The following is a 25,892-nucleotide window of genomic DNA, read 5'->3' as shown; positions in this document are numbered from 1 at the left end:
TTACATAGCATCTTTTTTTTTTCTTTAATAAGGTAGGGCTGCTAGCTATAATTTCTTCTGACTTAACTGGAAGTGGTTCTCAGAAAGAAATAATCTCTGGTAGTATTACTTCATATAACATGATGAAGTAAAAATGTCTACACAATTTTGTTATTTTTGTAACCATTATTTATTGGTCTGTGTTATCTCATTGTTTAGTTCCGAGTGGTCTCTGGTAGAACATCGCTGAACCCATGGAATTGTCCTGACACTATTACTGTAAGTTGAGTTTGTCATCAACATTTTTATTTTAGTTTTAAATATTTTATATTTTTTTTTGTGAGTGAGTTGGCAAATTGCTGGATTTTTTTTCACTTTTGCTGGTCAGACATAAAAATAATAGTTATAATTAACTTTATAAATCATGATTAACAAGCTTAGGGAACTTTTCGAAATATAAAAGACATTATAAAGGACTAATGTTATGTTCAGATATGGAATATTCTTAAGCTTTTAAAATGTAAGTCATAATGTTTAAAAATGCTTAGAATATTTGGAACAGAATAGAGAGACACATTTCTATCTAGTTAACTAATCATGGACAATTTTAAAATATTGAGTTACTATTTTCTTTATAAAAGTAGTTTGAGATGATATAAAAATAATGAAGTGTGTGACTTTTGTAAGTTTATTGGAGAGAAAAGAAATTGCATTTATTATCACTTGGGGGTTAGAAAGCAATGCAATATTTTTCTATGACTATTGGATTTTGAAAGATAAATTATGTTGAGTTAAATACTAAAATTATTATAAAAATTTGAAAAAAAGTTCTTTTGAAAGCTTAACAGTTATTATTATTATTAATTGGTTCTTGGTGCATACTTGTTTAAGTGTGTACACTTGGGATACATTTCATTTGTAGACAATTGAAATGTTAAATCATACTTTTTTTTAAAAACATTTTTTGGCTAGTGTTTTAACTAGGTTGATGCTAGCTCTAAATACTAAACTTTTGATGCAGTAAAAAGCTTTTAAAAAACCTGTAAGCTTTGAAGTTTTCTGAAATGGCATTTGTGGTTTCAATATTATAAAGTTAAAAATAATTTTGTGTGTCTTTTCTTTTAGTTTAATTATTTAGAGTTGTAATAAAAGAAATTATGCTACTTAAATGAAAGCCTTTAATTTTAATCAAATACCAATGTTGGATGTTATAATACTAAACAAAAAAAACAAACAAACAAATATTCTCATTTTATTGTTTTTTTCATTATTGGCAATCAAGTTTGGTTCATATTTCTTTAGACTCTGAATATGCGGCTGGCTCAGGTAGGACCTCCACTGAAGTCAAAGAAAGATGACAGCGAGTACTCTGTATTTCATGGACTATCTAGTGCTATTGATTGTCTCCGTGAGCCAACCCAAGAACAGCAAGACATGCTGGATAATGGAGACATTGTCAGAAACAGAGGAAGGATTATTTATCTGACTGTTCTGAAAAAGTGAGAAGCCATGTATTCTGTTATATAATAGTCTAGTCTTCTTTATTTTTTAAAATCCTTAATTTTGAATCCTGGCAATGTATCATTATTATTCTCATGAAATAATCAAGCATATCTCATTTATTTGTGTTTATGTATCTCTTGAACTTTTGTTCAACATATCTGTTCTTTCCAGTGATATGCAAGTAAATCATTTAGAGGAATATATTTTAGAAGCTTTGCAGCACAACAAGATGTCTTCATCAAGTGATTTGTAAGTTATTTTAATTTGTTTCCCCGTAACTTTCTTTAGCTTCTTCCTTTTTTTTCCCTTTCAGTAGAACATATAAACAAATATCTAGATAAACAAATGTCTAGATATTTTTTTTTTTTTTTAGTGAAGTGAAGTTTTCTTTGTATCTCTTCTTTGCTTTAAGTATTGTATAGTTTACAAAATTACCATTATGTTGCTTATGAAAGGGATTTAAGTCAGTCTGGCAGAATTGAAGGATAAAAGTACATGTTGCCAGACATTGAGTCTGAAGGAATAGAAGGATTAATAGTCTATGTTGCCAGAGGGTCCTGTCCTTGTGTTCAGATCATGAATAAAACTGAAAAACTCTGACCTGAAAAGTCCATACAGTATTCCTCCTTGTTATAATCCTTTAATAGATATTCTTTAAAGATGTTGTATCATTATGTAGCCTTGCTGTTTAATATTTCTTTAAACAGTTTGTAAGCCTATAGCATTCAATATCTATTCATTCTCTAGTAAATCATTTACACAACACCTTCATTACACTCGAATAACCTAAAGCTCAAACACACTATAGATGGGCGAATGACCTTATGATGCTTAATTACTCATGAATCATAAAAATGTTTCTAATTCTATCATTGTATTAATTATATTTGAATTATGATAATTTTTTTTGAACTACATCTTATACACTACACATCACATGCATCTATAGCATCCAATTTATTACACATCACAAACATCTGCAGCATCCTACTTATTACATATCACAAACATCTGCAGCATCCTATTTATTACATATCACATGCATCTACAGCCTACTATATATTACACACCAAATACATCTACAGCATCCTACATACTACACATCACAAGAATCTACCGTATCCTATATACTACAAATCACTGTAACTTAGAACATCATAGTTATTTCTCATTATATGTTTAACACATCATATGTGCCTAGAACATCATATGTGCCTTACTTATAGAACATATACACATACTGTGCTTTTGCTCCATGTAGTCACTTCAATCTTGAATTGGTAAACTTTCAGTTTTTAAACAGTACAAATGAAGTAGAGCTGTATTTTTGTTGTCTAAATTGCTAATGTTTTAACCACTCAGACATATCTCTTTGGTAGCTCTGACATTTGCATCATCATTTAAACTCAGCTTTGAAACATTTTTACTTGTCCATATACTGCATGACCTCAACTCACACTGGTATTTTCCCCCATTTTTTAAATATTTTTTTTTCTTATGAAATGTATTTTAAAGACCCGCTTCCCCTTTTTTTTTTTAATAAAAAAAATAATTTTAACTATTTTTTTTTGCTTTTTTGCAAAAAAATATAGTGAAAGACATGTTGTTTATATTGTTATACTCATTGCCTTAAACCTTTTGCTTTACTTTGGGCATCTGTCACAATGAATTTTAGTTGTTGGTTTGTTGTCAGATGTCAGACATGCATAAGATATTCTTGCTGATTTGAAGAGCCCACATTTTCTTAGTTTTACATTTAACAAAATTAGTTGAGGCCATTCTGGTTTCTAGTTGAGACTATTCTGGGTTTTTCTTCTATGTTGATTTTGTCATGAGCTTGGAAGCTCAAAGCATTAACCATCTCTTTTCTGTTGGATTTGTTATATCTTAATCGAGTTATTTTTAATCTTTACAATCATGACTTTTCTTTTGGTTATGTAGTCCATTTGCTTATTTCATTTCCTACCCATGCATTTAAACAGTTCATGTCAATTGAACTTCATGGTAAAGGTGTATGGTATAAAATAAAATAAAAAAAAATAAAAAAATAAATAAATACATATACATACATATATATAAAAATATTTATATAAATATAAAATCGAATCCAAACTACATTTATTTTGTGCCTTGTTATTTTAATGGGAGGCTGCAAATGTGAGATGAAATTTTTGATGCATGAGAAGTTGGAAGTTTTTCAATTGTTTTTTGTCTTGGGTTCTATTCTAATTTGTTTTGTTTTTATTTTTCAAACTGTAACTCTGAAAACGTGCCTTTTCTTCTGTTTGCTCTGAAATAGTTTAAAATAAATCTGATATGAGATTTGCCTTCAGTCACACTGGGCTTTGCACAACATAGGGGTTGTTATGTAGAAAATATTGGAAGAGGTTCTGGTTTAGATTATTAGCTATGTGATGGGAAGCTGGCCTTTTTTTTGTGTAATGCAATGTAAAATTATAATTAATATTCCTTTTTCAAAGTTACTTAAATGGTGCTGTATTGATGCCTTAATTAAGATCATTGATTTGTTAAAATTAAATTATAAAAAGCCCACCATTTTTCTTTTGAAGCATACTTTTATTTCACATAGTTTTAATCACCAATAAACAAAAAATCAAATTCAAATTTAGAAAACAACAAAAAAACATGAACATAATAGCAACATACATTTGCTTCATTGAGATATGTTAGAATATATGTACATTTATTGATATATTTTATATGTGAATACATGTGCATATAGGTATACATCTCATTGATTAATCAAATTGTAAGGAGTATATTTATTTGTTACTTATAGAAATCAACACCGTTTGACCAATCTTGATGAAACTTGGCATAAATCTTCCTTAGATCATGTCGGAGACCATAGTGTAGGCCTACGTTTAATATTCCTACCACCACAAGAGGGCCATAAAAAATAAAAATAACAAAATGTCCAAATGTATAGAATTAGATTTAGGTCGGACAGCCATATTGACATACATTCTAACACTAGCCCGTTCATAAACATCTTTCCTCGCGCGTTGATACAAATCAAATTAGCGTGTAACAAATAAACGAAGTATTGTAGACCAATGATTGAACATTTTTACCGTTCATAAACTACATTTTTAAATTCTATTCACCTTTATTTTCTACTAGACAAAACCAAACCTATTAGAATTACACAATCACTATAGGCTAATTCTAAGTTTTTATTTATGGATTTTTAACGAGCATGCTCATCTCTAAACTTACTTTTAGATGTAGGTCAAGTCTAGAGATTAAACAGCTGTATTTTTAGATGTAGGTCAAGTCTAGAGATTAAACAGCTGTATTTTTAGATGTAGGTCAAGTCTAGAGATTAAACATCTGTATTTTTAGATGTAGGTCAAGTCTAGAGATTAAACAGCTGTATTTTTAGATGTAGGTCAAGTCTAGAGATTAAACAGCTGTATTTTTAGATCTAGCTAGGTCAAGTCTAGAGATTAAACAGCTGTATTTTTAGATGTAGGTCAAGTCTAGAGATTTAACAGCTGTATTTTTACATGTAGGTCAAGTCTAGAGATTAAACAGCTGTATTTTTAGATGTAGGTCTAGAGATTAAATAGCTGTATTTTTACATGTAGGTCAAGTCTAGGGATTAAACAGCTGTATTTTTAGATCTAGGTCAAGTCTAGAGATTAAACAGCTGTATTTTTAGATCTAGGTCAAGTCTAGAGATTAAACAGATGCATTTTTAGATCTAGGTCAAGTCTAGAGATTAAACAGATGTATTTTTAGATGTAGGTCTAGAGATTAAATAGCTGTATTTTTACATGTAGGTCAAGTCTAGGGATTAAACAGCTGTATTTTTAGATCTAGGTCAAGTCTAGAGATTAAACAGCTGTATTTTTAGATCTAGGTCAAGTCTAGAGATTAAACAGATGCATTTTTAGATCTAGGTCAAGTCTAGAGATTAAACAGATGTATTTTTAGATGTAGAAATCTTGAAGAAACTTGCCATGAATTTACAGGATTTCTTATACACCGATCACGTTGGGATGGAAAAGGGTGGTAGGCCTATATCTCAAATTTTCTCACAGGGATGTTTTACATGTTTCGGATGTTCCTTCAGATTTGAAGATAATTTCAACCCAGTTCAAACCAAGAAACCTGCCGCAGGATGGCAGCCGGTTAGGTATGAACCGGTGACCATCGAGATTCAACAATCCCAACGACAGTTCAGTGCGCATACCACGCAATCAGGGAAAATCCGTTGTTATTGTAAGAGGCACAAATCTACTCTACCAAGAGGAGGTTACGGTCCAGCCTTTGGAATATAACAACGACCACTTCAATGCTTTGTTATGATACGCTCATTTATTTTATGACTCAACTATTTTATAGATGCCTTTCATATATAAGCTTAAAAACAAAAACAAAAAAAAAAAAAACAACAGAATGAACATACCCAAATAAAGCCTGGTAAAATCATAGCTAGTAAGATATACAAAACTCAATGCTAAGGTATACAAAACTCAATGCTAAGGTATACAAAACTCAATGCTAAGGTATACAAAACTCAATGCTAAGATATACAAAGCTCAATGCTAAGATATACAAAACTCAATGCTAAGATATAGAAATGCTAGGCTATATAAAACTCAAACTACATTGCTGACATGCGAACACTTTTTGGCCATATATTAATCATAACATATCGAATAGCGACATAATTTGAAATGAAGGTACCCAGGAAGACAGAATGAATTGCAGATTCGGAAGTTTTAACCTCCTTTATAGTTGCATGGTCATATACGTCAGAAAACAAAAATAGAAATCTCTCTGCACCTGATAGGTAGCTTGACTGTTTCCCTCTCTAACACACACGCACAATAGTAATAATACACAATAAAATAATAATAATAAAGGAGATAGTGACGACTGACATCGCAGACATCTTCGAGGCCCTAAACATCACTAAGAAGTTTCTCGTTGCCTGTCGTAGGTAAGTACTCCTGCAGACTTGCCACATCACTAGAAAAATCATAAGTAGGCACTGCTGTTAAGGGGGGGGGGGGGCAATAATGTATTGTTTCTCTCTAATAAATCTCGACCCTGGCCGTGAGCATAGCTCATTTATATAATAATAATAATAACAATACTACTACTACTAATACACCATCGTATGTAAGTATTTTGACCCCCCTTTCCCCTTACATGTGGGTACATATCCATGGCATACATTGAGACGTGGATTAGGATACTATTGTAGGTCACTGTAACAATGGGGGTCTTTTCGTTCAATAAGCAACTGCAAAATCACATTTTGAAAATATCGCTGAATAAAGTATTCCTGTGGTTTAGCATCACTGCAATCTTTCTAACCAACAGATGCACTGGCCTTCAACATGCATTAGCTGCACTCTATAATGTAAATCTGCCTTGTTGTTATGTAGATAGTATTTATTTGAATAGAAATATCTCTGGCCCCACCAAATAGTGGAGATTTTCAAACATGGCGGAGCTATAAATAGTTAGTTTTCGTATGCGGTGTACACATGTTGATAAGTTTTTTTTTTTTTTAAAGGCATTTGATAATCTTTTGCGCTTAATTTAGCTCTGAGCACTGAGATTCAATTGAGCGTCCTTGACATCTGCTTGTTTGTCGTGAAACTCTTCTCTTGAAGATCTACAACTCATGTAATATCTTGCAACAAACTTCAACCCATTGAGTTTAAGAAAGTCATTATTTCCAAATTTAAATTGTATTTGAGTTTCTTTTCAAAAACATGAGACAGGCCTGATATCTGATCTATTAGAACACATTGCTTAATTTCACCAATAATTTACATTTTAAAACCTTGTTGTCAAACAGTATTTTGAGGTAAAATTGATATCTCTTTCTTTAAAAATGTGTTATGCCTAAAATAAGTAATATTAAAAAACGAATTTCTATTGAGGTCTTTGTAAGAGGGTAGGGGCTTCCACCTACTAAAACCCGGCTCGGACGTACTGCCTATAATTTAGGTATCAGCCAATCCTATGATTGCCGCACCAGTTTTGATTGACATAGACTTTAAAAATGTACTATTAAGGTTGGCAAAATTTTTTTTTTTAAAATACAGAGTACTGTTTTTGTATCACCAACTTCTAGTATTCAGGATTTCACAATAGTACCAGCAAAATAAATTCTCCTAAAAGGACAACAATAACAATATATATCTAGCAATGATTGAATTCCACGTGTCTGTTGATACAGCGATTACTATTTGTTTTATCTCCCTTATGTTGGTGGGGTTCCTTCTGTTTTTCGAAAGTATCTTTGGCCAGTCATAAGTCATATGTGTCATGTTATATTTCACGCTATGGTGTGGCCAGACTTTCCCCCGTAAACAGACCAATTGAGATGTGGTAAAAAAAATATTAATGGAGCGAAGTGATGCATAGAAAAGGAGTCGCTCGTAACTCACTCCCTCCTGTGAGTAGAAGTCATACATTGGATCATTAACGGAAGCTTCCTAATGCTTATTTGCTCTATGTCTGGAACCTCAATTGAGATGAAGTTCAGCGTATCTCAAACTATCAAGTATCCGGGTTCGTAAAAAGCCATCAGTAAGATATGGTATGTCGTTTAACAGGCTGGTTTTGGTTTAAAGATTAGAATGAAGCAAGCTATCATTACAAAACTTTTTCTTTTTTGAACTTACAAAGATTTTGCAGACAACCAGCTGAGCAATCTATTATAGATTAGCATAGGTCATAATTCATTGATTGTTTGCACTCTATCTAAGTTCCTTATGTTTTTAAAGTAGGATTAAACGGATCAGCACAAGAACTTATTTCTCCCGAAAGCCTTAGCAACATAGAAAGACAAAGCCAAAAGAGATAGAGGTTTTAATCGAGTTCAGGACTAGTTTTCCTACACCAATCTTTGACTTCAATATTGAGATTCACATAATTATTTTTCTGTCGTTTCAATCACAGTGAAAAAAAAAAAAGGTAAATAAGAAAAAAAAACAACAATACATATCCCAGTGTCAATCTATTCGTGTAGAGACTCCACTTTATGACTTCCAGTGTGGCCACTCTTAAGGTTTAGAAATTAAATACTTAGGCTGACATTGTCCGTTAAAAATAAAAGAAAATCTAGCCGTCTTGATTAATATTGTGGGGGGAAAAGGGAGAGTTGTTTGTATTGATAGATATAACAATGCATAAGTATCGATAGTTGGGAGAGAGAGAGAAAGGAAAGGGAAAGAGAAATAGAGAGAGAGAGAAAGAGATGGAGAGAGATGAAAAAGAAAGTGAGAGAGAAAAAGAGTGTGACCTACCCTAACTCACAACTTGCAATTTAACATTAACAAAAGATTTGATGTGCATTTATGCCAGCTTAAAATGTAAACACAAATTTTGGAGGACCTTCGGCAAGTACAACGTCGGTCGTAATGCTTCCCAGCAAGCCACCAAAATGTCACATTGAAGTCATGTTGCTACGCGTCCTGTTCGATGTCTGTAATTCACTAACTTCTTTGTGGAAAATAATGCGTGACGAAAACAAAATGGCTTCCACCCTGACGGTTAATTTGTCGGCTGCTCCACTCCTCTTCGGAAGTTAAACTCTGGAGGTCCGTAAGGGTCCGGGTAGTTGCTCTCATGCGGGGCGCTTCCACCGTTGTGCGTTTTCGGGGCGGGAACTCGTTTTTGCCCTGTATGTGTCTCGTCCTTCTCGTCCGCGGGCAGGTCGCTCTCCACGTTGAACATGAGTCCGATCAGACGTATGATCAGCTCCATCAGCTCCATGATGGTCAGCACGGAGATGCCCATCCACAGGCCCAGGGTGCCGCCTATGTCTGCGAACAGGTCGGCCAATCCGTAAGCGGGCAGTTGTCGATATTCTACCACACTTAGATCCTGGGAAGGAAAAATTAAAGATTATTAAAAAAAAACAACAATATAAAAACATCGTTATCAAAATGACTGTCACAAAACAAATAGCAGGAAGACATAGTAAGTCCGGACATTTAGGCCTAGCAATAGTTCAAAAAAACAAATCTGCAAAACAAATGCATTAAACAGCAGCCCCCACCCATTACAAGCTTGAATTCTATTTAGTGATTCGGACAACAACGACTTTTAAGCTATTCTTTTTGTGTAATATGAAGTTGAACTAATAACTTCACATAGTTAGCAAAACAAGTTGTTTTTTTTGTTTCCCTCTTATGTCGTCACTAGATTATCTTATTCAGATTACACCGCGATTTTTTTTTCCTAAGATAAAATGTAGGCCTATGTACCTAGCGTATACTTTTTGACATAAGCATATCCTTTGGCAATTTGTATGCATAAGAGAATGCATCTCCATTTTGTGTACATCATTGATCAGAACGCATACTCAGGTTGACTTGTGTTGTTTTGAAACATAGCACGGGGGAGGGGAAACAAAATGTTAATTTCTTATTTTAGATGACCCTTGAACTTTCACTGGATAGTGAGTAGTGGTGGGTGGGACTTAAGGAGGTTAAATAAACTAGAAAACACAAAGAGGCGACCGCACTGCTAACCAATTCATGCCGAATCGAGAACATTCAGAATTTCCCTCAGACGATCCCCTTCCCCTGTCAGCTTTCCCGCTTCACCTCGACCTGATCCTGGAGCTGGTGGTGTAGATGTGCCCCACTTATTTATTGGCGGGTATTGTTTCCGGAATGTATACATTTCTAGAGGTACATTGACCCCCCCCCCTCTCTATCCTAATCTTACTTGCCCAGTCTCTCTGCCACTCATCCCACTTTCTCTTCTTCTGGTATATTTGTTTTTCTTTTCAGACTAATGATACTTTCTGTATACAACTGTGTTGGCGTGGGGGGGGGGGTCTGTTTCGTTGTTTGGTGTCATGACAACCAATCGATATAAATGGATGATGATATTTGACTGCCCAGGTTATCAGGTTACGACTTAAATAAAGCTCCCCCCACCGTGTCCACACCCACCAAGTACTAATCTTGCTTAGGCCCATTTATAGGCGTTGATCAAAGTTTTGGCATCGCTCATAGTTTTTGTTGTTTTTTTTACCCACAGACTGTTAGCGTTCTGAGTGTCTAATGAAATGCCTACACCCCTCCCATAAATGTCACGTGTCTTAATCTTTCTCCCCTTCCCCCACCCATCGAAAGTCCAGAAATTAATTCTTAGGGAGCTCCTAATTTTAGCAAATTGAACACACACACACACAAAGGGACAACACAGAAACTGTTCGTTGTTTCTTCCAGATACAAAGTAACAGTAAAGACGATAGTTTCTCGATCAGTTAGACCATCAGGCCTGGGAAATGTTTCTTCCAGATACAAAGTAACAGTAAAGACGATAGTTTCTCGATCAGTTAGACCATCAGGCCTGGGAAATGTTTCTTCCAGATACAAAGTAACAGTAAAGACGATAGTTTCTCGATCAGTTAGACCATCAGGCCTGGGAAATGTTTCTTCCAGATACAAAGTAACAGTAAAGACGATAGTTTCTCAATCAGTTAGACCATCAGGCCTGGGAAATGTTTCTTCCAGATACAAAGTAACAGTAAAGACGATAGTTTCTCGATCAGTTAGACCATCAGGCCTGGGAAATGTTTCTTCCAGATACAAAGTAACAGTAAAGACGATAGTTTCTCCATCAGTTAGACCATCAGGCCTGGGAAATGTTTCTTCCAGATACAAAGTAACAGTGAAGACGATAGTTTCTCAATCAGTTAGACCATCAGGCCTGGGAAATGTTTCTTCAAGATACAAAATAACAGTAAAGACGATAGTTTCTCGATCAGTTAGACCATCAGGCCTGGGAAATGTTTCTTCCAGATACAAAGTAACAGTAAAGACGATAGTTTCTCAATCAGTTAGACCCTCAGGCCTGGGAAGTAGTCATAAAAACGTCCGATTGTCTTAACTTTCATGGAGATCCGAATATTCACAATAAAGAAAAAAATCGAATCTCCATTGGGGATTTTAAAAGTACTCGCTCTAGTATAGCTTGTCTTTCATGAGCTAGCATGTTCAGTGCGCTGTTAATGGGAAGGATGGGGGGTTGGAGGCTGGGTCCATGCTGCAATTGCAAGGGGGCGTTCAGCAAACACAATTGAGCTCCAGTCAAAAAATCCCAATAAAAAAAATTCTGTTTTACATTGGGATTTGAACTCGACCCTCTATTTAGGTAGCCATGCAATTCATGCCATACACACCCCCAGCCATTTAGTATCCCTGTTGATATGCCGTTTATTTCTTGACTGGCATACCCTTTATTAAAAGGTAACGAGTAATGATTTTTTATGGAAGAAGTCAAATGAAAAGACATGCATTATATTTGAGTTCGGTGCGCAGAAGTCTCCGTGTCGGCGTGTGTTTAACAAACACAATTTACCTCAAGATAGATGTTCAGTCTTAACATAGTCTGCCTGATAAGATCCGAGGCAGCTTTAGATTTGAGTTTGTCCTGATTGGTGTAGCTCCAGTCGGAGGAGTTGCTGCTGTTCCGGGACATCTCTTCGTCGTGGCCTTTCCTGGCCAGTTCTGCCAGATAGTCATAGGCAATGTTCATGAAGTGCTCAGTGTCATTGTCGTTCAGGAAGCGCTGAGAAAACATGAGAGCAGCCTAGTTAATCATTGGATGTTGAGTTCATCTTTTGGATTAGGCATCTCTTACTTACATCTCTTACTTACAATAATGGATTCATTCATATCTTCGGATCAATTAGATAAAATGGTTTTCTTTTTTTTTTAAGGTTTGTTACGTTTTGAGCCTTCATTATGTGTTTTTTTTTTTTAAACAGCGCTATAAAATTAATTTTTAAAAATAATTATTTGTATAATAATTAATCAAATTTATAAATAACATCTATGACTTAATGTTTTGAATTACTGGATTAATTGTACAGCAGTATAAAGTTTATTAAATTAACTACAGGAGGACATCTTGCACAAAGCATTATTTATAATGAAAATATGCAAATCTTCACTTGATATACTTATTTAAACCAATGTTATAACCGTAGATGAGTTTTCTTTGGGGAGCTCAATATAGAAAGTACATTACATTTTTTTCTTTTATTATTTCTCTCCCCCCCCCCTTTTCCTCACCCAAGTCAGCTGAACTCCAAGTTTGAAAACTTAAGCGTAATCAGTATTTTGTTTCTTTCTACTTTTTATTTACGCCGTCTATTCAACAACGTTTGATATATGTCCTACTCGAAAGCGCGACCGTTGAAGAAAGTAGAAAATAATTCCTTACTTACCTCTAAAAGATTAAGTTGATAAAACTCCAGGGGCCAGTAGGACAATGAAACTGACTTGAGATACGACGTTTCACTGCAAGGCTGAAAACACTGGCAACTCATCTCATAGGCTCGGTCATTGTTGAGCTCACGCTGCATCCTCTCCTCGCACTCCAAGGCCGGGGTCGGGATGAACATCCCAGGCACCACTTTGCCAGAGACGTTCATCAAAATGTCCTCCCAGTCGGGAATTTCTCCGCAAAAGGTGACGTTCTCCGTAGGCAAGTCCGGCAAGGCCGAAGACTTGCAACCGCAGGTGGACATGATGAGACGCTGCTTGCACAGCTGCAGACAAGCGAAGAACGTGTTCCGGTATTTGTGCATTCCCTGAAGAGTGCCTTCTGAACAATTCCCGTAAGGTTCAGGCAGGCGGCTGTGCAGCACGGCTTTTAAACCTACGGATGAAGAATATCCTGGAGGAATGTCAATGCCGTGATCTACAGGACTGGGCATCGAACCAGGGGCGTGAACAACTAATCTGACGCCTGCGCTGTGCAAGATGTTGTTTTCGAAATTGTAGATGCCATAGGTGCCCGGAAGTGGATCGTCTTTCTCCACGGATATGATAAGAGACAATCCATTCTCGGGCCCAGTCCCGTGCATTTCTAGGTTTTTCTTGATGTGGCCGCCGTTGAAAGTAAAACAGTTGAAGTAGTTTCCGTCGAAAGACGTGGTAAAGTTCTTCACCGAGCAGAGCTCTCGGTTGAACCGGCAGTGGATCAGCATGTCCTTGAGGTCGTGGCTGATCTTCTTGGCCTCTTCCCCGAGGTTCTCGTAAAAGGCGCGAATGCTGTGAATGAAAGACATTTGCTCAAACCTGAAGCCGTCTATAAACCTGACCCAGTTTCTGAGCTCTTCGCTCTTGTCTTTGGTGACGGACTTTCTAATCTTCCTTAGCGAGATGGGCTCTGTGTTGCATATGGTCACCGATGGATACTCCACAGGCATGCTGTCCTTAATCTCTGAAAGCTCCACCACCTGAAATTGGAGGTACTTCCTGACCAGGAGGGACAACTGAAGTGTGGCCGCGGTGAAACCTATAATGACCAATAGAGCCCAGATGACCTTCCTCTTGGTATCTCGCGACGCCACTATCTTGGCCAGCCCGTGTGCGTTGCTCTCTGAGCCCAGCTCGGCGATGATGTCCAGCGCTGTCCGGTTTGGGTGGTAGTTTGGCGGCGTCCCTCCGCCATAGTCATTATCTGGGTAGGCTCCCGGTTTGTAACTTATATTGCTGTATTTCATATGATTTGATGCCTCCCTGTGGAAAGACAAGTGAATCTCATGGGCTACATTATTACAGTCAGTCACACTAATAATTACTAATAAACATGTATAGTAATTCTATTACGTGATACTTAAAGAAAAATCGCCTAACAAAACATGTTAGTGGCAACATAGGTTATATATTATATATTTAATTGCGCTAGTCATCTAAATTAAGGATCCTTCTGTGATCTGATAGAAAAAGTAACCAAAGCCCTAGATAACAATCGTTCTATTTCTCCATTGTTTTACAGACGAGAGTGGCTGATTGCTTTTCATCAAAATAAGTCTAGCAAAAAGCGAATCTTGAAAAGTTAAATCGGCAATGCAAAAGCTTAAGGGAATTTATTAAAGTTTCGAATGTTGACCTATCAGAAAATGCTCTTTCAGTAAATCATCTGTTATATTGTCAGTCGAGTCAGTACTTCAAATTGTATCTCAGTTGGCGAAATAATGCTTCATTTAAATCACACTTCCTAACAAGTTGACTTGAACACACTCTGGCTAATGGAAGCTTATATCTTCCAGGGAATCATTAAACAAATCCTGTAAGATGCTAGCATGACCCATCGAAAAAAAAAAATGAAGCGCCTTTAGCATTAAAATAAGAAAAAAAATCAAGAAGATCATTTTATTATTTGGAGATATGCCGACACATTTTTTTTTTTTTTTGGGCCAATACTTGCCTTTTTGTAGTTCTGATTTGTTTGGAGTTACACGAAAAAGTTTGACAAGTTTGAACAGACATTTTGTGACAAGTGCTAAACCGAGTCTTAAACTTAAGACGTTCATTATCCCGTCAAGTTTAGTTTGAACACTTGATATGTAACTGTGTTTACGTTTGGAGGAACTAAATATGTAAACCTAATTGTTTTCTCAAGCTTTTTTTAAATACATTTTTCTGTAAAAAACGTGAAGACTTGGGATGGTGAACATGATATGTTGCATTGAGTAATGGAATGAGATAGAAACTATTTGATCTTTAAGTACTGGTGTCTCTTTGGCGCAGTTCACTAGATTCCTGAATGTCGCATTTCATCCCGAAGGCATCGTAGGTTTGGTGTGAGTCGAGCTGTCTCATCGGATCAGTTTTAAGCTGGTATGGGAATATTTTAGGGAAACAGCTGTTCTGTTTTTGAAATACTGTGTTACATTTACAATAAAATAGTTTCTTGCTCTGACTCCGGAGCGAGAAGAGATTTTATACTATCTTAATAAAAGTGGAGATCACTGATCCATATATATTTTTTTAAAGCTTATGTCAACTCACTCTTGTCTGTCTAGTAAAAAGTTTGTACACGTTATTTTTCCCACACCTAATCTCGGATCAAGTTGAAAGTTTGCACAATTATTTCTTTTACCTGACAAAATTAGAATCAATAAAAAAAAAAACAATCAGTTAATTGGCTATTGGTAATTAATTATTTAATTTGGTATCGAGCATGGCGAAGAAATTGTACTAGACAGATGTTATTGTATACACTTTGTGTAGAGACTTATTTTATTTTTTTGCTTGCGCATGATGTCGAGACATTGTCACGTTTGACCAGTGGATGTTTACACCTTTTTTTTTTACAGACTAGGTTAAAGATAGGGACAGATGAGGTTTAAAATTTGAACATCGTGGTGACCAAAATAACTAAACACTAAGGTATATTGACTAACAGACATATATATATATATACTGTCAGAGATATCAGAAACTAAGGTGAAATCCCAATACGTACTTGGTATTACACAATTTTTGTAAATTGTTAGGCACCTAGTTTATAGTATTAGTTATTTAGCGACGCACCATAGAAGACGTATATTGAACGGGACTAGTGACGTTTGGGATATTTTGGGTTAGAGACCGGAAAATCAGTTAGCGATAGGATTCTCTAGGATAATGACGTGTTTTATTTGACAGACTGTGGCTTTTTATTGGATCAAACTTATTATTCATTGTTCATCAGTGTTGACCACATCTTTTCACTAGTTAAAATCGATGTTTGTTGATTATGTGCTGTCGTTCAACTACATTGAATACACCCGAACAAGAAACCCAAACGCTTGCTGAGTAATTGATTGAAATCTAACAATCATCTAAATGCCCCAGTGAGTTCAGACAAAGCACATACCTGTTTCAAACTTAACAAGGTTAGTTCGCCATCTAAGTCTCATTTTTATGTCTGTTATATTCTTATGTTACGTTTGTTAACTTCGCTATATAAAATTGTTTAGAACATATCCAAGAGTGTTAGGCAGGCGTACTAGTTAACTTTATCGCCCACCAACAGATGTCAGCTAGTCCATTAAACTGGCTGGATTATGAATCGTCTCGACATTTCGACTAAACACACCGTCTACCTCCATACCAGTATACTTGAACCGGGCAGCTCAGCTGTGAGGGAGTATACGCCCTTATAATGTATAGAGAATACAGTTTCTTATATCAAGAAGTTCTGTGTGTTTTACAGTCAGACATTAGACTTCCTCTTCGAACAATAAAACGTTTAGTTCTGTTAAAGTTTAGTTTAGAAAGTATCAAAATACATTTAATCTTATACTTCCTGTTTTGTTTTGTTTTTAATAGAAATACTTTTATATTTTATACACGATTGAATAAAAAATACATTCTATTTCAATGTATAAAGTGACAAAACAAAACAACAGAGCTTTAGTTTAGACCACTGCGTATTCCAAACTGGCTTCCACAAATATTTATATGAGCTTTAGATTACCCACTGAGATTGAACCGTTTATTATCGCGATCCACCTCTGTTTATATACAGAAACGAATTCACGTCATAGCTTGTCAGACTGTCGAAATAAGAGATTTATATAGGGAAATACTCCAAAAATAAAAAAAGAAGCACACCAACACACATACACAAGTTCAAAGCTTTTTAAAAAATAAATAATAAAGAAACACACCAACACACATACACATGTTCAAAGGTTGTGTTTATCCACCCATGTTAAATAACAAACAAGTTTCTCATTGCTTCAAAATAAACAGGAACGTGTTCCGGGGGTCTCGGTGGTCTTAGTAAGAGCGCGCTTGGCAGGCGAGCCAAAGATTTGTCTTTGAGTCATAATATACAACAGCTGAGTGACATAAAAGGCCTGGCGACCAAATAAGGGGGCACGAGTTCGAATCCTTATGTAGACCAGAGAATTTTAATAGATAATTTTGTCTCGAGAAGAGGTGTGATTGGCTGAGCACAAAAGGCAGGCCGGACATTTTCTCCCAGATTTTCTATCGCTCCACACAAAAGAGATTGGGCTAGAGCGCCCTACGCATGCTTTATGAATATACAAAACCAATATTAATAATCACAATAAAAATAATAACTCGAGATTGCCAAACTTAATTGATTCTAGTCTCTTACTAGGGAAACCGGTCGTAGGTCGTTGTGCCTCGCAATCCTTATGACTCTACACTTTTTTGAACTTCCGAGGCTCATGTAACATTTCAAAAAGAGACATTTTCTGGCTTCATTTATTGCAATGTTTTAAACATTACAACATTTTAATTTAGCAACAAGTGTTATACCCGAAACATATTTATATAACGAGATTCTAACCTTTAATATACATTGCATTGGACACTCCATAAAAAAGAAAAAAAAAACATCTGTGATGCGTGTTTTGTGACTGTCAATTTATACTCTAAAACCTTTAGAGTAGGTACTAACTAAACTCTGCTCAAGGACCAACGGAAATATCGTGGATATCTTGCCATCGTTTGTTAAGAAGTTAGACTTCTTGCTTTGAATATGCGCTGTTCTAGTCAATTTCTTATCATTTGTATCAATTGACTTGAATTGCTGCGTTTTTGTTTTACCGTTGAATTTTTTTTTCCGATTTAACGATAAATCAGTCGGTATCTAGCTACAATGTTTGAATAGCTTTATGCTTAAGATCTACTTCCCCCCCCCCCCACCCCACCTTTCAACTCGAGTATTGCTACTACGAAGCATAGTCCTAAACATCATCATCAAACCTTGGATGTAAATTTATTTCTGTGATCAAAGTCAGTTGAAGTAAGGACTTGGGACGCTCAAATACAGTTAGAGTTTCTTTTAAAACTAAAATAGTCACTATAGTAATATGTTTCTAACGTTTTAAACATGTCTGCGAGCTACAAAGGATAAATCTAAATGGACAGTCTGCAAACAAAGGGTTGACAAACGCTAGGACCTTTCGAGCCACTAGTTACATTATCGGTATTGTGTAGATCAGTATTGATAAGAACTACATACCACACTCGTGCGTTCTCCGGCGTGGCACGTATCATGGACACGAATCCTTGAAGGTCCTGGTCCTTGTGGAACATCGTCTGTCCAGTGGGGGTGCTGTTGTAGACTTGAATGTACTGTGCTGGAGTCTTTCTGGCTCTACTCATTGTGCTACTTTTAATTCCTCTCTGGGTTGGAAAAACTTGGTCCACGAGATGTTGAATTTGTGTGAACACTGAGTGCCTCCAGTTTCTGTAGCGCAGCACTGCTTACGTTAATAATCCGTTGTTAGAATGGACGCAATCAAATATCACTTTTAAAGGCAACATTTAACTACACTTTAATTTGTGGCAGAATTTTGTTCACATAATTAATTTGTATCAGTCGATATGAGGCTCAGATTAATAAATACCACATTTGGCGCACACGAATTGGAAACAACAACAAAATAGCACTGCCGTTAATATTGACTGAAGAAAAAAGGAATTAAAGCGAAAATGTAAAATTATTCGTTTAGCTCATTCTCTGAACACAGACTTGGTTAAAGGCTGTAGTTCTTCCCTTGTAAAATACATCAGACAAAGCAATGCTCATTACAACAGCTAGAAATCTCTTCGTGGACTCATTAAAAGTCTACTAGATAAGAGCGAAGTGTTGGCTAGAAAACTCAGCACTTTGAAGCTAGATTTTGTTTTTAAGTTCACAATTTCTCAAAGCATGCATGATTCAAATGAGAAATTCAAGACTCTTGGATAACTCTTGGATAACTACATGATTTCCCGTTACAAGATCTTGCTTAAAAAAGTAAAAAAAAAAATAAAAAATTCAAAACACATTTTTGTCCACGCTACACTACGCTTCCCCGGCGCTGGCACAACAAGTGAAATATAACTTCTTTTTTTTTTTTTTGAAGTCTGAGAATTCGAATGTTCTGTTCTGTAACGCTAGAGATAACGCCTTATTATGACTATCTATGAATATCTGTTCACTAACGAAGACCACTGTTTGGTCCCACTGTATCGAATACTTATAAAAGTCTTGAAGTACGTTTCGAAGTATTCTGTCGTCAGGAGTTTGTCGCTTTTTATACATCAGCTGTTCTATGTCTGGCTTCTCATTCCACGGCCACCTAGCCCCCCTCCATAGCTAAGAGGACGATCAACAGGAAATAAAAAGTCTGTTGACCTGAAATCGCGCTACTTTTTATTTCTTTGTAAATCTTTGTTATGAATTATAAACACGTGGGATCACCATTATAACAAGTCGCCATAAAGTTCCAGCGTAATAAAAGTTTATCAGAACCGTTGATTTAATAGTAAGGGGCATAACCGAGGAAATGAATATAAAACAACAACCTCTGGATGAGGGCGTCTGCAAGGATAACAAGGCTAAGGTTAAAACACACAAAACGAACAGGCAATTAATTTTACCAGGCAACTAATGCCCGGTGTGTTAGACTTATATTAAAAAAAGTGGGAGGGGTGGCGTCAGAGCCATGATGCAACAGATGTCCACGTTTGGCTAAGCGTTCAAGCTGTGCACCAGTCCGCCTGAAGAGGTCCTAAGGGAAAGGAATAAAGTGATTGGTGGAAGAAATTGGCCAGTATTAGAGCCCTACACGTCAGTGCAGCGGCTCAAGTGGGTCTCAAATGAAAGGAAAGAGCACTGCAATGACAGAACGGAATTCAGACAGCTTGAAAAGAAAACTTAAAGATAAGAATCTCTTTGTTTATAATGATAATAATCATCATCATAATAATAATAATAATATTCCTCAGTGGAAACTGATAAAGGGACTACAATAAATTTTGTTTCTCTTTAACGAAACTCGACCCTGGCAGCATACTCGTTCCTTTCTAACATGATAATAATACTAAAAAAAATGATAACACTACCAATTCCTCAGTGGACACTGTTAGAGATACCAGTGAACATTTGTTTTCGACCTGGCAGTGCCAGAGAATGAATTTTAGTTCGTTTCTAAAATAACAATAATAATAATAATAGAGAAATCATTTCACTGCATGTAGATCTAGTTTCGCCTAGACATTAGGGACTTGTGTGACTGACTGTTAACAACTCGAGTGAGCAGTGGTCGTGCATTAAGAAACATGGAGTGGTGGATAGAGCCAAACAATATCACAGGTCGTCCGATGCAAGGAGCCTCATCCACATCAGCTGTTACTATGCGCTGCACAACTAGACCAACACATTGAGCGGGGCAGTAGAAGCTTGTATTAGCTAGAAGTTTTCCTCTCATCTGTTTCTATCTCGTTATTATTTTACAAAGCTTATATCAACTCACTCTGTCTGTCTGGGAAAAAGTTTGAACATATTTTCTCTCATTTCCCATTCTCTGATCAAGTTGAAACTTTGCACAATTATTCGTTGTACCTGACAAGACATGAATCAATAATAAACAAAGTTACAAAGACAGTTTGTGTGGAAACACAAACTCAAAATCGGCCCCCGAAGTGGTCCACCCAGGCAGGCTTCAATATTTTCAGAAAGAGCAACCGAATGAACTTCTATCAAAGACAAATGACAGATAAGAATGGAGAAAGAAGGTTGACAGATCTTGTGTAGTGCTCCAACGATCCAGCAGATCAAGGGATAGATGAAAGTGAATGCAAAGTTAGATGTGAACCTGGCCTAACTGGTTCCCCCTTCAGACCTTGTGGTCTATAGGGCAGATGATGTAAAGTTCATCTGTTTTTGTGGCCTACGGTTAACGATGGTGTCATGTAGCCAGCATAACAACCAACCGCCTTTACTTTTCCCCAACTAACATCAGGTATCCATTAGAGCTGGTTGGCCTCAGAGGCGCCCAAGGATTCCGAAGTTGAAAATCTCAGTCTTCACCAGGATTCGAACCCGGGACTCCCGGTTCGGAAGCTAAGCGCTTTACCGCTCAGCTACCGCGCCTCCCCTGGCCTCCCTAAATGAAGCCTTATAAGTGATGTAATTGTTTTGAAAAGGCTCTATCTGTTATTCGAATCCACAAGGATGCATAGCTCCGACCGTGTGTATGAAGGAAAAGTAAATGCAGTTTACAAGATTACTATTAGTTTTAAATTATATCTAACTTATAATGCATAATAATTGTTTTTTTCTCTTTAAAAAAATAGTAAATATTTGTTTGTGTGTAAATATAAAGTATAACAGAACTTACATAACTTAACAATACAAATATAAAAACAAAAATTTTTGACAAAAAATCTACAACGTTTGCATAAATGTGTTAAACATATGTAACTTTATTGACTCCCCTAATAAAGAGCCTCAAGTGTGTGAGTGTTTAATAGTTAATAGTTGTAAAAGTGGTGTATTTTTATGAAAAAAAATTCTTGCATAAATGATTTAAAAAATTAGATTTTTCGCTTTCAGAAAAGAAAAAAAAGTAGCCGTTGCATCAGAACTTTGAATGGTCTAAAATATTGTGTCAGATTTTCACTATCTTTTCTAGTTTACGAGATCTAAACGGGACAGACGGACATACATTTCACACGAAACTAATAGCGTCTTTTCCCCTTTCCGGGGCTACTAAAAATGACCAATTAGTTAATTAATTATTGGTGATTAATTATTTTGTTTGATATTGAAATATTGAAGTAACGTCTGTATTATATAAGATAAGATTCCCCCCCCCCCCCACCAGTCTAGTCCACAGAAGTAATTGGATCATAGCGCATGCTAAAAGCTTAATATTGCGCTAAAGATACAAAACAATTAGTAAAGATATTTCCTATCGCACTGATTTATTATTAATTGTCTAGATCTGTTACCAATCAATCTCATGATTGATTCAAAATAGTTGATACAGTTATACTTCATATATATACGTTTTGTTAATATCTTATCGAAGTAAATTCTCTTGACAACATTGTCTTTAAGTAGAATGTTTTACATTTAAAAACAAAATTCCTTAGTTAAGTTATACTAATACAGTAATACTAGACGAGGCGGAGACAACGAGCCCCTATATGACCTACATGTTTTTGCATTCTAACTCACATTAAGCAGATGTCTGTTTGGGGTCGACTTAAATTCTAATATCTTTGTTCTTCTTTTGTTTTGAAAGCTATATGCCTCGATCTTTGTACACATTTCTCCAACTGGAGACTTCTCCAGCTGTCCCTTTCGGAAACAAGTTTTGAAATATTTGTTTTGCTTATACCTGTTAAAAACAAGTATATGAGCTGGTCTTATAAGCTACTTCGAAGAGCGTCTGTTGATTGTTAAAGTTGTTGAGTTGACTTTCGCACGCTACATTGTAAGTTATTGCGATTTTATTTTTCTTCTTTATCTTCTAGTTAACCGTGATTTTTTTTTGGTCACAATTATACAAATTTCAACAAACTACATTCTACATTCGAAATAGAAGAAAACGTAGGAGAGATCAGACAACTCCTTTGACGCTTTAAAATGACTAATGTATACAGTGACCAAGATCGGTTAGGTTTTTTTTATTTGAATGAAAGTTTAAAATAACGTAACTAAAGAACGTAACTAAGTTTCAGAATCGACTTTCTACTACGTCCTTTTTTTTTTTGCTGCATAATTATTTTCATTCTGCTATTTAGAAGTTTGCTAATCATTGACGTCCCGCAGCATGACTGTTGTTGGTGCACTACGTACTTCTTCAACTTGATTTGAAAGGCAAATGCAGTGGTCACGTGGTCCACACTTCGCCTACTGTAAATATCATCAAGTTGATGAAGTTACCCCTATAATTAAGTTTCGATGTATTTATGAAGTCAGCTTTAGAGAGCCTGTAAATGATTAAGTCTATTGTAAAAAAAAAATGGTTTTATGTAACTGGTGAAATATAACATAGTGTATTACTATCAATCTTTTATCTCCTCATTTGCTAGTGTCTGGAGGCGCGGTGGCTGAGTGGTAAAGCACTTGGCATCCTGATGCAAATAGTGTCTAATAACTTACTAAGTAGACTCAGTAAAGGTGCATAGTGACTTTGAGCTAGGTAAATTGAGTGATGAAAAGTTACTCCTTTGGGTCATTCAGAACAATACTTCAGTGGTTGGAAGCCTATTTTTTCCCTTTATACCGGTACTTTTTATTTCATTAAATTGCCGGAACCGACTCTAACACAACCATGATAGAAATGAAAGTCCTGAAAGAAATCAACGTACTGGTCATTCACTTTCTTGCTTTTAGCGTACAAGAAAGAAACAAGAACTAAACACCTTTCTCAACACTATTACACAGAAACAAAATGTATGCAGTTCTTGTATAGTAGTCATACAAAGTGTTACATTCACTCCACACCACTTGGGCAATAGATTTGAGTCAGTGAAAACTTGCCCAGAATTCATCGCGTGTTATTTGAAAGATATTTACCTAGGTCGATTCATTGTGTATCACAGGTCAGAAATATCCGCAATCGAACGTTACGGCGTTATCCATTTCAATACGAACGTTTCCCCACGGTTGGTATTCAATTCGATCAGCAACATCTGAAGACATCCTAACCAATCATCAAGTACACTATGTCGATGTAATCAACACTAGTCGTCCTGATCCACAGTTTACTAGAGATCCCCTGCAGGAGGACGGCTCATCGCTTAAAGGAAAGGAAACTTGGAATCTTTGCTTTGACCATTGAAGTGTGGTCACAAAACGAACGAAACTCACACGCGCCTATATGAGCAGTGAGAAATAGCACTAATAGCAACAGTCGAGTGTGAATAGGGGAGAGGAGAGAGAAAGAAAGAGCGAGAGCGAGAGAGAGAGTAAGAGAAAGGAAGAAAGATGGTAAAGGAAAGAGAGAATGAGAGACAAATTTGATGGTGGTTTATTATAGTTCTCGGTTAACACGCAAAAGTTTAGTGAGGAATGAATATCGGGACACGGTGAAAAATGAGAGAGAGAGAGAAAGAAAGAGAGAAAGAGAAATGCATTTTGATAAAGTTTGTTTTGAATAAAAAGATAAAATCAGAAATTCTTCCTCCTCACACAGGTAAATGAATGCTGCGTTGTGTAAAACAGAGCCGTGGTTTGTGTCTACGTCGGCGGCGAGTCGAAACGTATTTAGTTTGCTTGGGGACCCATCCAATGAAATTGAAAGATCCAAAGACACACAATTCACTTGATCTGTGCGACTGTTGTTTTTTTTTTTTTTAAACAATATGATGATAAATATTGACGAGTCTGTTGTTAGGGTTATTCGCTGATGTCAAGCCAATGAGATGTTTTATCAGTGCAATATTACGTTTTACTATTCAGTCGGATCGCTCTATTTTAGATGCTAGTTAATTGTAATCAACTCAACAATTCTATGGGTTTGTATTACTGGGACTATTGTTCTGCCATTTAAATTTCTTTGTAGTTTTGATATACCACATTAAGAACTGAAAATCAAAACAAATTCTACATAAATTACATGAACTCTCGATTATTCAGAGTTCAAATCACATTCATTGAGGCCAGAGATTCAAAACTCCTATTCGCAGCGCTGGATTAGAAACCCTTTCTTTTTTAAAAAGCATTTCGCAAAGATTTGTTTTTTGGGTCTAAACAGATTTGGCAGAATATCAGTTTTTAGCGAAAGATAGCGATACAAGAATGACAACGGCCTCGTTAAATTGAGCCGCTAATTTCAAATGTGTCAAAAGTGTGTGCACTCGTCACATGCTCTTCGAAGAGTATACAACATGAACTCATATCAACCACAATTCACCATCCTCAAGTTCCTTGTACATATTTTAGGAGAGCTTCACTTTTTTCTAGGGAATGTTTCCCACACTGCCACATTTCTGCAGATCGCTTTCTGTTTCTTATCTACTTTATTGTGTTTTATTGCTAGAAGAAGACAATGTAAACCGGATTTAAACATAAAAGTAAGCCAAACAAAGAGGAGATGACTGGGTTTTAAATTGCTTGTGAAAATTCTCAAATGACTAAAGCTCATGATTGTGAACAACGCAGGTTTAAAAATACTTCATATAATCTTGATTGCAGGTTTGCTACTGCTAGCATATAGATCAACTAGTGGGTGTTAATGGTAGGGTGAAATTAACGTGCGTCGGGTGTGATCTGTAAATATTCCTCGTGATAAATTATCCAAAATGGCAAACATCCCACTGTAGCGTCATCCGCAAGAGTATAAACAATTCCAGGTACGTAAGAAAAGCGGAAAAAAAAAGGTGGGGTGACTACCTTAAGACACGTGTCTTGCCCGAGTTGGAACTTAGTGAAAGGAATGTGCCACGCGCCCAAGTCCAGCTCACTTCAGTAAGCATGCCTGTAACTTTGGTAGACATTTAAAACAGGCAATACACGTAGAACGCTTGTGGTGGGAGGGGGCGCCAACATTTCTGAACTAATTGTTAGATTAGAGAAGTTCTTGAAGAAATACAACAACTATAAAAAACTATTGGAATGAAGACTGTTGAATGGAAGAGTTGAGCTCTTGAAGTTTACTTACGCTATTGCAAGCTAAACTAGTCTGAAGTTTTGTGGGACACGTTGAAATACAATATCAATTATTTTGATAACACTATGAACATAATAAGGCTTTACATTTTGGGAAAAGAAGTCCCTGCTGTATGTGTGCTGTGTGTCCGTTTATCTGTCACGTTTTGATACCAGAAACAAAAAGTGCTATTGAAATTCTGTTA

At 36.1% G+C, this 25,892-nt stretch overlaps 2 protein-coding genes across 8 annotated transcripts in view; one reads left to right on the top strand and one right to left on the bottom strand.

Moving 5' to 3' along the window:
* Positions 1–25,892, top strand: part of LOC106052640 (integrator complex subunit 13-like) — a 190,973-nt gene that overhangs the window by 4,746 nt on the left and 160,335 nt on the right. For all 3 annotated transcript variants that reach the window (XM_056025586.1, XM_056025585.1, XM_056025584.1), the window contains exons 3-5: positions 199–258; positions 1,282–1,478; positions 1,654–1,731. In XM_056025586.1, the coding sequence (XP_055881561.1) occupies positions 199–258; positions 1,282–1,478; positions 1,654–1,731 (335 nt within the window). The remainder of the gene's footprint in view (positions 1–198; positions 259–1,281; positions 1,479–1,653; positions 1,732–25,892) is intronic.
* The window catches only part of LOC106052614 (FMRFamide-activated amiloride-sensitive sodium channel-like), a 94,902-nt gene continuing 75,528 nt past the window's right edge, over positions 6,519–25,892 (bottom strand). The window contains exons 1-5 of one of the 5 annotated variants that reach the window (XM_056025587.1): positions 23,614–24,314; positions 18,277–19,047; positions 12,725–14,024; positions 11,854–12,063; positions 6,519–9,360 (exon numbers count right to left, since the gene is read on the bottom strand). In XM_056025587.1, the coding sequence (XP_055881562.1) occupies positions 9,028–9,360; positions 11,854–12,063; positions 12,725–14,024; positions 18,277–18,419 (1,986 nt within the window). In that variant the 5' untranslated portion in view covers positions 18,420–19,047; positions 23,614–24,314 and the 3' untranslated portion in view covers positions 6,519–9,027. Of the gene's footprint in view, positions 9,361–11,853; positions 12,064–12,724; positions 14,025–18,276; positions 19,048–23,613; positions 24,315–25,892 lie in introns of those variants that run through there. The other 4 variants (XM_056025588.1, XM_056025589.1, XM_013208041.2 and 1 more) reach the window with 4 other exon arrangements.

Source organism: Biomphalaria glabrata, chromosome 4 (assembly GCF_947242115.1).
Source record: "Biomphalaria glabrata chromosome 4, xgBioGlab47.1, whole genome shotgun sequence".
In the NCBI taxonomy this organism is placed as follows: domain Eukaryota; kingdom Metazoa; phylum Mollusca; class Gastropoda; family Planorbidae; genus Biomphalaria; species Biomphalaria glabrata.
This window is presented reverse-complemented; position numbering and strand designations above follow the sequence as displayed.